Raw genomic sequence first — 11,691 nt, forward strand, 5'->3', positions numbered from 1 at the left:
TTTTGTCAAATTACAATTCATTAAGGCTGGCAGTTACTAAATAAAAAGCCACTTGCAATCCACCTGCTGAAAGTAAGATTACATGGCATGTAGCTCTAAAAACAAAAATAAAAAAAGACAAAACTCCAAACCAAAGAAAGAAATTTAAAAAAAAAATAAGAAAAAGGTATGAAAGGCAGCCCTCTCCCTGGTCTTGGTTAAGAAATCCTTATTTCAAGGAAGGTGGACAACAGCTGAAAAAAACCTTGTCACTGTCTGAAGTTAATCCTTAAATGGACTGAGGATAACAAAAAATATTTAGGCAATGGCTGAAAGCCACATGTGAGGTTTAAAAGAGAACAATTCATAATAGAAAAAAAACCCCAACAGACTTGATATTGTTCATCTGTGCCACAACAAGCAGGGCAGATGATTTGTTTCAAAGCTAAATTCCCTGTTCTCCTGAGCACAGTTGACACCAAAGCCCCTTTGACCAGGCCATCTGTTTGCATTGTGGTTCCCGTTTGGAAGTGTCAACATCAATATTGACTCAGGAGCGGGTTCCAGCTCAGGCCTCTGAGCTGAGCTCCTCACTTTTTCCTTCCGTGGCACTCACAATCAATCATTCAGTGCTTCAAACACAGGGCAGATCCCCTCACAAATCCAAATAAACTTACACCTTCCCTTTGTCTCTTAACCAACTTTAAATAACAATGCCTAAAACTTCCAGGAATCATTAATGTCTTTTTTTCATGCACAAACGTGAAGTATTCAGCCTGATCAAGGTGAGATTAACTTGGCACTTTCAGTCTAGTGAACTGTGCCCTTGCCACAAAAACCGTCGAGGAACTTGGCAATAACTCCTTCTTTGTACTTTTTACTTGTGGAGCCACAGACTGAAGTGGCAGAGACTGACCTGCCTTCTGCCATAACCATGTAGAGGCACCACAAAAGCACCTGCAGAATGACAGAAGGATTCTTCCATTCACCTTGGTCAGGTACATAAATTCTAAACTGCACTGGTGAATGATTTCCTTCGTGTCTGCAGCTGTTGCCTGCAAAAGCAGAAGAAACAGGGAAGAGAAAGTTCATTTCAGCATCACAGGTTTTGTTCTGACCCAAAATACTGGACTGAAGGAAAATGCTGAAAATCACAGTAACTGCTCTAATGTGAACTAGGAATTAAGCCAATTCTTGCATTTAAAATTTTAAAATGGCTTAAAATCACTTTTGCTCTGGCTGATCTTGGAGATGCTGCAGCTGGCTCTGAATTTGTGCTCAATATTTAGTGTTGGGACAGAAATATCACCTCTGTTTCTAACAAAATGAGGACATTGGCATAGGGATATATTTCTTTACATAGACAGTATTCAGCTTCTAAGGGGTAGACTTAAGTTTGAGAAGAAGTGTTGAGAAATAGCCCCTGTCAGGAAGGTCTTGTTTTCCAGATTTTATCAAATGACTTTCCTTAAGGGTAAAGCATCTGGATACACATGCCATGAACACACAGAGAGATGTGTATATATACATGCACAAGCATAGCAGGATTTGGGAGGCACATAATTTTCATGTCCAACACTTTCCTTCTCTCCTGTAATTAAATGTGCAGTTTTCTTTCACAAAAATAACATGGCACCAGTTTGATTTATCTTTAAGCTAAATACAAACAGTAATGTTTCCTTCTGTAAATATTCAGCATTTACATGCTCCATGGCCATGGATATTCAGTTAGTAAGGGGAATATTCAGTATAAGTCATACAATGAAAAGTTCTGCAGCACCAGATTTTTTTTTCCCTGCAAATCATCAAATTTTATACCTGCCAAAACCTACAGTGCCAATTTTAGGTATCAAATCCAGCTATGTTTTGCTGGATTGAGTTGCTTTATCCTGGATTCTGCAGGAAGGTCAGGATGTCCACCAGTAGCAATGGAGGTGGTTCTTGACTCCCAATTTTCAGAGGATACTCCCTGACCTGCTTCCATCCTTGCCCATTTTTCCCTCATTGAGGTTGTCTATCCTATTTGAATGCATTAAAAACTACTGGCACAGGCTGTCTGAATAACTGGGGATGATTCAAGAACTGTCCAAGTCCTCTTCAAACCACCAAGAAAAGGACTGCTTGTCCCCCCTCAGGCTTGGGTGTTGTAATTATTCAGCATTTAATGGTGAGTCGGGGGATGAGTTTGTGGGAGGGAGATAAGGCAGGAAAGTAACATTTTCAAGGAGAAAATGGGACAAGCCAATGGGGCACTTCAGGTACGGTGTAAATAAAAGAAACTGGGATCTAATTTCTCCATAATTCCTTATCTAATTCCTCTGAATCAGCCTGTGGGAACTAATCAGACCAGAGCAACAGACATGAGACTTGCTGCTGAGGCCTCTTCTGGCAGAAGAAATGGCCCAAGCCTGTTTGAATCACCCATTATTAAAGCAATCACCTCTAAAAAAATTGGGTAAACCTAAATTCAAGTATTATTAATAATAATAATAATAATAATAATAATAATAATAATAATAATAATAATAATACCCTATGAAACAGTATGAATCCTAACCCAGGAAGTGCACAAACAAGGGCATTATGTGTGAAAGCAAACTCTGGATTTTCAGAGGTGTTGGATGACATGAACTTTGGTTCACACTGTCTGTGTGATGGCACCTTCTCTGACACTGTTGGTCCAGACACATCCGCAAACCTCAATGCACAGGAGTGAAATCTGCCTTTGGCTTTCAAGCTGCAAAATTATCTGGCCCTTTCACACTACTCAGCATCTTCTCCAGTGGAAAGGAATACTGAAGCATCAGGAATTTCTAGAGCTGAAGGTTTCTCTCTGATGAGAATTCCCAAATGCATTCCCACTTTAAGCCAAGTTAGGCAAAAGGAGGAGATATCCCTAGGGAGAAAATCCTGACCAGAGTATCTTATGGCACACTCCAGATAGATGCTTTTATTTACCCACAGTGGCTGAAGGGAGCACAAGCTGAGGAGCCCAAGGATTGTTTGAGCCCTTGGCCAAGCACCTTGGACATCCTTCCACCCCAGCACTGGATTTGGGTACTGAATGCAGGGTGGAAAATGAGGATCCCATCCATGGAATTGCTACCAAAGGCCATGATTTGTGGGTGTAACATGAAAATAAGGGGTTCAGGTTCTTACTCATTCAGTCACACAAACAGAGACTCAAAAGTGAGCCAGGGCTGAAGTGCTGACAACTATGAAGTTCGAAGAATTAATATTAAAAATACTGCATGGAGTGAAGTGCCATATAAATACAGTCCTCTAAGATACAGCCCAACAATTAATATCTCTTAAAATTCAGAGGCCAGATGTGGAATTTGATATTTTGATTTAAAGATTCACACATACTCTATGGAGACAAAAGTTCTTCAGCATGAAACTGTTTTGGTTTTGTTGGTGGGGTTTTTTTTTGTATTAAGTAGAATATGGTTTACAGAAAATTATATGAGCAGGTCCATAGTGAATAACTTATTTCAGTGGCACATAGCAAAGCTGAAAGAGCCCTTAGCTAGAAATGTACACTTTGTTGGTTTTAGCTCTAATTAATTGTAATTCATCTGCATATATATTAGCTGCTTCATGCACAAACATGCAGTCACACACACAAGCTTGAATTTCACCAATCCAGCTGGATGCAGAAATGGAAGCACCACGTGCTAAACTGGTGGTTTGAAGAAACAAAAAGTGTATTTCTTATTTCTTAATGTCTAATCCTGCTCTCTCACACATCCTATTCCAGTGGGCAGTGGAGCTGAAGGAAGAGAATTCATCAGGAAATGTCCTTTTACATCTCTGCACTCAGATCTTGGGTTTCTGGCTGCTGTGCACTCCAGTTGCCATGGCAACAGTGGTTTTGGGGGGAATTCAGGCTGTCCAGGCTTTCCCACGTTAGGGCTTTACAGCCAAGAAGCTGTGACTGAATTCTGCTTGCACTGAGCATAACATAAATTCAACAATATGGGACGTGGGTCCCAGACCTGCCAGGTGCAGCACCCTTTTAATTCACATTTATCTGTCACTTCAATATGCCTGGAAGGGACAGAAACACCTCTCAGGGAGACCACTGGTAGGGAAACAAAGATGAGATTTAGCTCAGTTGTTCACATTAATGGCAAGAAAAGTTTTATAGTTTCATTTTTATGCCAAATGTTTCTCACAGTTTGTGTGCTCACTGTATATAAAACCTGGTTCCAGGTTTGCATACAAGAATCACCAGCTTTTGCAGAAATTCAATCTTTATACATCCCTTTGGACAAACCTTTGCCCCAGGTAGTGTGCACACTTGCAGAATAGCTGTTATAAACCTTTTAAAAGTCAGATCACAATAAGAAATGCTCGTTGATTACACTCTGCAAATCAGTTCCTGAAGTTAATACTCCTGCTGGGATCAATAGGAGTAACAGAATTAAAAAATGGAAAACATTCTCAAACTCATGAGCATTTTTAATTGCAAGCTCATTGCTTTGTGCAGAAGTTAAGCCAGGCTCACCTGTAGTAAAACACCTGCCACAGAAAATCCCAGGGGGATGATTTTACCTCTCCAGTGACAACGGTCCAGTCTGATGTCTGTGCAACTTCCCCCAGCACAAGAACCTGCTCTGGAGGCTTGAACTCTATGAAGCAGGGAAAAATTCCAGGCTGACAACTTTCTGAAGCATGAGGCAGAGACACAAAGTTGACATTAAGCTGCTTTCCTTAGCAACTGCACTTACTGAGCCTCGAGACCTCTTTAGAGTTGTTATTTTTTATATACTGTTCAGAATCTTAGAGAAACCCTTCACTTTGCTGCAAGAGCTCTGGTTACTTTGAAGGCTGCTCCAAGTACTGTGACCTGCCCAAAGCACAGCACAACCCCTTCCTTGCAGAAACCAAAAGAAAGGGAAGATAAGTTGCCCATCACACAAGAACATTTGGAAAACAATGAAAAAGTTTTCAACTTCCCAAAGTGATCCAATCACAGGAATTACTGAATTGAAACTCAGTTAGGGTGACCAACTGCAGGCATTTCAATATTACATCATATTTTACAAGAGTAAACCTGCTGATTTAACTTTAGCCTGCTTGAAGAAGGGCATGTGTAATGCTCTCAGGAATGAACCAGTAGCAGGAATAGTTCTGTGGGTGAGACTATTTCATGATTAAGAGTTCCTCCGAGTTTATTCCACGCAAATTCCCATGCAGAAGGCTGAATTCCTCCAGCTTTTCCAGCAGCTGAGTCAGGCTGGGCTTCCTTGTCTCCAAACCTACAATTCCCAGCACCCATTGCAACACTCCCTCTCCACATGAAGCAATCCTCAAATACAATTTTCATGGAAAAAAAAAGATAGATCCTTCAAAAGTTCTTGAACCTTTAGTCACAACTCCTTCCCCTACCCCTCTGCTCAGCCCTACAAATCCTATTTTTATAGTACATACTTGAAGCAGTGGAGTAGTTTCTATAAATCTACCAGTGCATCCCTGCAATCAAAACACTGGTAGAGAAAAGAAGCAAGAAATCAAAGAGGGAAAACAACTTAGAAAAATATTTGTGCTGGAGGACATCTTAAGGACATGGGGTTCATGCAGGGAATGAGAAAGGCTCAAGACAGTGCTTAGAAATAAATTTGAATTGAAAAACCCACGACCCAAAAGCCTGAATGGAACATGCTGAGTGTCAGAGAGAGCTTGGAGAGTGTCACTGAGCTTTTTGCATCAGCCAACTGAATGAACCAGTTAGATTTCAGAAAGTAGCCAACTATTTTAGGAATCAAACAAAAGACTGCAGGAAATGCAGCTGCATTTCTGTGGGGAATGGAGAAAAAGGAAAGCAGAGCATTGCATTTGAAATATTCACAACAATGAATTTGTGTAAGAGGATTTTTAATTAATAGTCTAGAAAGTTCTTTTAACTCAATAAGGAAAAGAAGGCTATTTTTAAAAGAAAAGCACTTTAATATGTGAATGTAACTGATGCCTTCAAAAATCATAGGAAATGGCAAACAAATACTGAAAGGGACTGAGAAGTGACAGGGAAAAACGATTCTCCAGAATGAGAATTCTCCTGAGATGGCACTTTCAATTCTCCACATTTTGATATGTTGTTTTCTCAAGGCTGTAAGGAAACAAGATTCTCAAGAGACCAAAAGGAAAAGATTTTATAATTCCTCACAGGCAGATACTCTTGCAGAGCATCCTAAAGGATTTGATTAAATGGGTAATTTAAGTTATTTGTCTTACTCATTCCCAGCTTGAAGTGCAGGCTGACACTTCAGTGCCAGGATAAACTCCACAGAACACCAAAGCCTCTGTCAACATCTGAACACACCCCCTACAAGCCTGACCAACAGAAGGAGCCAGCAGCTATGCTTTTAATTAATCCTACAGCAAATATAACATCCTTACCAGAGGAAAAAGAAGGAAACGACTGAAGGCACCCCCAGGCAGCATCTCCCCTGCACACACTGCACTGCCTTTAATTTTAGGCTCCTGAGGGCTGGCAGAGAACCTTTTTTCTCTTATAGTTCCCTGAGTGACAGCATTTCAATGCCACTGCTGGAAGGAAACTGCAGCTTGTTTAGCACTTCTGAGAAATTCGGTGACAAAGCCTTTTGCTTTTGTTTCTTTAATGTCCCCATAAAGACACTGGTAGCAAAATGCCTGTTTAGCACCACTCCTTCCCTAAAAAGTGTACTCAGCATTTCTCTTCTTGCAATTAGAGGTCTCATCACAGAGAGCAATCCCATGACATAACAATACAGTTCCATTTGGTTTTTTAGTGAAGTATTTTTAATGAAATGCATAGAAAGTTATACAATATAAAGCTTCAAAGTTACAAAAAATAGGCATAAGTTCAAGGTATTTAAGACAAAGATTGCCAACTGGATCAGAAAACATTTTCTTTCAAATTTCAGCCTTTTCCCTTATCCCTCCTCCCAATAAAAACGTTTTGTTCCCTTTGCTTCATTTGATTTTGTTCTCACATAAACATTTTAATCCCTAATAAAAGCAATTATAATTAGCCCTGAGGTTCTGCTCAGATTGATGCAGTCCAGGTTTTTATCTTGAGGCAGAATATTTCTTGTAGCTGATGAGTGCCTGCCTACAACTAATGAATTACTGTGATTGATTCCTAAAGTATCTTGATTCTATGCTCTAGTTCATGTTCCACACAAACCTCTCCTGTGAACCAGACTTATTAAAAGTGAGTAAGAAAAGCAGATAAGAGAGACTCAAACTTGGAGCTGATGCAGAGCTGTCCCATCACACACATCATTTATCTTGCTCACTTCTCCCTGCTCAGAGAAGGAAAAAAGTCTGCAGCAATCATTTTCTTTAGATACTGTGAAATGAATCCTGTGTCTATTAAACCCTCCAAAACATCTGAGCTGGCTGCTCAACTGAAGCACAGCACTGTATCTCCCCCTGGGAGTCTGGAATTAGTACATGGAGAACTCTGCATGCCCAAAATGCAGACAGGCAGGAACTCCTGGCTTACCCTTCCCTTGGATTCACTGATACTTAAAGTACTACAGTTAGGAAGATAGTGAGAATAATCATAAAATCATGGAATGGTCAGGGTTGGAAGAGAACTTAAAGATCATCTCGTTCCAACCTCCTTCTTTGGGCAGGGAGACTTTCCACTCAACCAGGCTGCTCCATGTTCCATCCAACCCAGCCTGGAGCAGGAGCAGGAACGGGGAGAAAAGTAATTTAAAGAAAAAACGAAACAACAAAAATGGTTTTCTGATGTGAACCTACTGCTACCTATTCAGGCAGTTTGAAGGTTTGCAGTGACAAACAATCCTACAATCACTGAAGCAGTGACAATTTCAGAGGACTCTTCCCCCTGGCACAGGAGATGGTCCCCAGAGGCCTCTACTGCCCTGCATGGCTTGAAGCTGGTGCCATTTTTCCAGCCTTATGTCAGGTGTGAAGGCCATTTATTGAAGTCTGTCCCAGAATAAACCTGAGTACTGAACCGGGTCTTCCTCATAATCCTCTGTGAGCTGCTTTCAACCACTTTCAAAAAGTGTCAAGCAATGGGAATGAATTAAAAAAAATTGCCAGAGGACTTGGAAGAGCTATGGGATGTGGAGGGGCCTTTATAAACTGGCCCAAGACAGCTTGATCTTCCCAGGATATTACCAGAGAAAAGTCTGTGATATAGAAATGCTCTCAGCAGGCTTTCACACACCCAGAAAGAAAGCAATTTGTTTTCCAGGTTTTTGGCACAGCACACACTTTTGTTACCAAGAGCTGAGCTGCACCTTACAGCAGACACCAGCAACCACTGTGAGAGGTTAGGAAAGGATTCCTAGCAAAGGATCCTAAAGCAGTCACAGCTTTCCAAAGTGGCTGCTCTGAACATTTGGGAGACACACAATTTCTTTGGTAGTTTCAGAACACTTCCTTCAGGATGATGAAGGCACTTGGTAGTGATTTCAAGTAGTTAATTTTCAAACCAGGGCACATTTTTGCCACGAAAAAGCCACCACATTTAACATCCCTGTTGCTCTGCAGTCTTGGGGTCTGAGGTTACAATTGTCTTAGTATCATTTGACAGAGAGCAAATGTATTTGACAAATTATGGAAGACATTATCTTATGCTACTTAAAAGGAAAACTCAGTCCACAGCTAAGACACTCCTCCCTTTCACATTATAACAGGCCACAAAAAAAAGATCCAATCTCTCCAAGACATTTTAAATTACAGCTGCCTCCAAAGTGTCCCCTGGATCTATTTCCAGAGAAGATGTATCTGAAAAGCACCTGCAGTAAGGGAAATCTTTCCAGGTGGGTGGCAGAACCAAGAGTGAGAATTTCTACAAAATACATCTCAGGTCTTCTAAAAGAAGCATCATACTACCAAGTGTTACCTGAAAAGGAACCTGTTTTCATGCTAAGTGTCATCTGACTACAAATGAACTTATTAAGGCATAATGAGCAACCAGTGATAATTATTTTGGTCCAGAAGAGAAGGCACTTTTACTTTTTTCATCCCTATCTGTGGGGCGTGGAAGTGTTTTCATATTGATCTCATCTGGTTCCAGCGAGTTCCTTTGATATCTCCTCTTCAACTACGTCTGCCACATAATTCAAGAGACAGGCCCGGAGAGCTTTTATCAAGTCAGCCACTTTTGCATCTCTTCCCTTCATCCTCTGCCACTCCCGAAGGCCCTGCACGAGCTGCTCGTACAAGTTACATCGATGTGCTGTCTCTATCCTGTCCAGGGCCACTTCTGACAGGCCAAGCTCTCGCATCAGCTTCTTCCACTCTTTCCCAACACGTTCTCGGATGACAGCAATAGCTACCCTGATAAGGCCTGGAACAGCAGAGACACATCAGGTTAGCCGTGCATTTACCAAGAAATACAACAAAACGGCTAAAAGTTGGGGGAGGTTGGTTTCGGTTTTGGTTTTTTGAAGCAAAATGCTATTACTGTTGGTGCGTTGCACATCCTGAGTCACAGCACGTCCTGAAAAGTACTGGATATACAAGGAATTCCAAGTACACAGCAATATTTCCCACTGACCATAAATAAAACGATCAAGGAAAGACGAAAGGAGGGGATTTTCACCCCGGAAAGCCGTCTGCGTTCACATTTACTGCGGCTGATGGGATGATTGGGGGACACACATATAATATATAACACATTCTAATTCATAACAATTCACCTACGTATTTCATGCTCGTCTGGCTGATCTTCGGGAGCAACCAGCTCTCCTCGCTCCTCGAACTCCTGCACCAGTAACAGCAAGTCGCTCCTGCGGATGTGCTTGAGCAGACTCTTCAGCAGCCGCAGGTCGTCGGGGGCGAGCAGCCCCTGCTCCATGAGGATGCTGAACAGTTCCATGCCGCTCCTCACGGCCTCCCGCCGCCGCTTCCGGATATTCTCATGGCACAGGAAAACCATGGATTCCACCTCGTCCTGGGGCAGCCCGGCGGCGATGGTGTACAGCAGGCTCAGGAACGGGCTCAGCGGACCAGGCCCCGCCGCGGCGTCCGGACCCCAATTCCCGGAGGCGGACGCCATTCCCGCCGCGCCGGAGCCGCTTCCGGGGACGGCGGAGCTGGGAATGGGGCTGGGAATCGGGCCGGGAGCGGGGCCGGGAGCGGGGCCGGGCCCTGCCCACACAAGATGGCGGCGCCGCCTGAGGCGCCGCGCGGGAACCGCCCGGGGGCGGGAGCGGGAGAGAGGGGCGGGGAATGGGAACGTGTGGGGAGTGGGATGTGTGCCGGGGATGTGTGCCGGGGATGTGTGCCGGGACAGGGAATGTGTGCCGGGGATGTGTGCCGGGACAGGGAACGTGTGGGGAGTGGGATGTGTGCCGGGGATGTGTGCCGGGGATGTGTGCCGGGACAGGGGATGTGTGCCGGGGATGTGTGCTGGGACAGCGAATGTGTGCTGGGAACGTGTGCTGGAACAGGGAACGTGTGCCGGGGATGTGTGCCGGGACAGGGAATGTGTGCTGGGACAGGGAATGTGTGCCGGGACAGGGAATGTGTGCCGGGACAGGGAATGTGTGCCGGGGATGTGTGCCGGGACAGGGAATGTGTGCTGGGACAGGGAATGTGTGCCGGGACAGGGAATGTGTGCCGGGACAGGGAATGTGTGCCGGGGATGTGTGCTGGGACAGGGAATGTGTGCCGGGACAGGGAATGTGTGCCGGGACAGGGAATGTGTGCTGGGACACGGAATGTGTGCCGGGACAGGGAATGTGTGCCGGGACAGGGAATGTGTGCCGGGACAGGGAATGTGTGCTGGGAACGTGTGCTGGGATAGGGAATGTGTGCTGGGAACGTGTGCTGGAACAGGGAACGTGTGCTGGAACAGGGAATGTGTGCTGGGAACGTGTGCTGGGATAGGGAATGTGTGCTGGGAACGTGTGCTGGAACAGGGAACGTGTGCTGGAACAGGGAACGTGTGCTGGGACAGGGAATGTGTGCCGGGGATGTGTGCCGGGACAGGGAATGTGTGCCGGGACAGGGAATGTGTGCCGGGGATGTGTGCCGGGACAGGGAATGTGTGCTGGGATAGGGAATGTGTGCTGGGAACATGTGCTGGGACAGGGAATGTGTGCTGGGATAGGGAATGTGTGCTGGGAACGTGTGCTGGGATAGGGAATGTGTGCTGGGATAGGGAATGTGTGCTGGGATAGGGAATGTGTGCTGGGACAGGGAATGTGTGCTGGGAACGTGTGCTGGGACGGGGAACGTGTGCGGGGACGGGGAATGTGTGCCGGGACAGGGAATGTGTGCCGGGACAGGGAATGTGTGCCGGGACAGGGAATGTGTGCTGGGAACGTGTGCTGGGACAGGGAATGTGTGCTGGGACAGGGAATGTGTGCTGGGACAGGGAATGTGTGCTGGGAACGTGTGCTGGGACGGGGAATGTGTTCTGGGATAGGGAATGTGTGCTGGGACAGGGAATGTGTGCTGGGACAGGGAATGTGTGCTGGGAATGTGTGCTGGGACAGGGAACGTGTGCTGGGACAGGGAATGTGTGCCGGGAACGTGTGCTGGGACAGGGAATGTGTGCTGGAGCCAGCTCCACGCGGACGGTGTCCTGCTGCAGGGATGGGCTGCGGTGCCTCAGCCGTGGCCGTGTCCATGGAGCCCAGGAGCATGGGAACAGCTCCGTGTCCATGAAGCCCAGGAGCATGGGAACAGCTCCGTGTCCATGGAGCCCAGGAGGATGGGAACAGCTCCGTG

At 45.0% G+C, this 11,691-nt stretch overlaps 1 protein-coding gene across 1 annotated transcript; it reads right to left on the reverse strand.

Moving 5' to 3' along the window:
• Positions 1-6,748: 6,748 nt before the first annotated feature.
• Positions 6,749-10,118, reverse strand: FADD (Fas associated via death domain). The gene is made up of 2 exons (XM_071557117.1): positions 9,658-10,118; positions 6,749-9,301 (listed from the first exon to the last, which is right to left on the reverse strand). Exons 1-2 carry the CDS (start codon positions 10,010-10,012, stop codon positions 9,015-9,017), a joined length of 642 nt encoding a protein of 213 aa, XP_071413218.1. The 5' UTR covers positions 10,013-10,118; the 3' UTR covers positions 6,749-9,014.
• Between the last annotated feature and the right edge of the window lie 1,573 nt (positions 10,119-11,691).

This window comes from Pithys albifrons, chromosome 6, assembly GCF_047495875.1.
Source record: "Pithys albifrons albifrons isolate INPA30051 chromosome 6, PitAlb_v1, whole genome shotgun sequence".
Taxonomy (NCBI): Eukaryota; Metazoa; Chordata; class Aves; order Passeriformes; family Thamnophilidae; genus Pithys; species Pithys albifrons.

Bases quoted from the DNA above. Each gene is read 5' to 3' on its own strand.
- FADD (XM_071557117.1), bottom strand. From the start codon at position 10,012: ATGGCGTCCGCCTCCGGGAATTGGGGTCCGGACGCCGCGGCGGGGCCT. The intron at 9,302-9,657 runs GTAGGTGAATTG...CTGCTGTTCCAG, and splicing joins GCCAGACGAGCATGAAATAC to GCCTTATCAGGGTAGCTATT.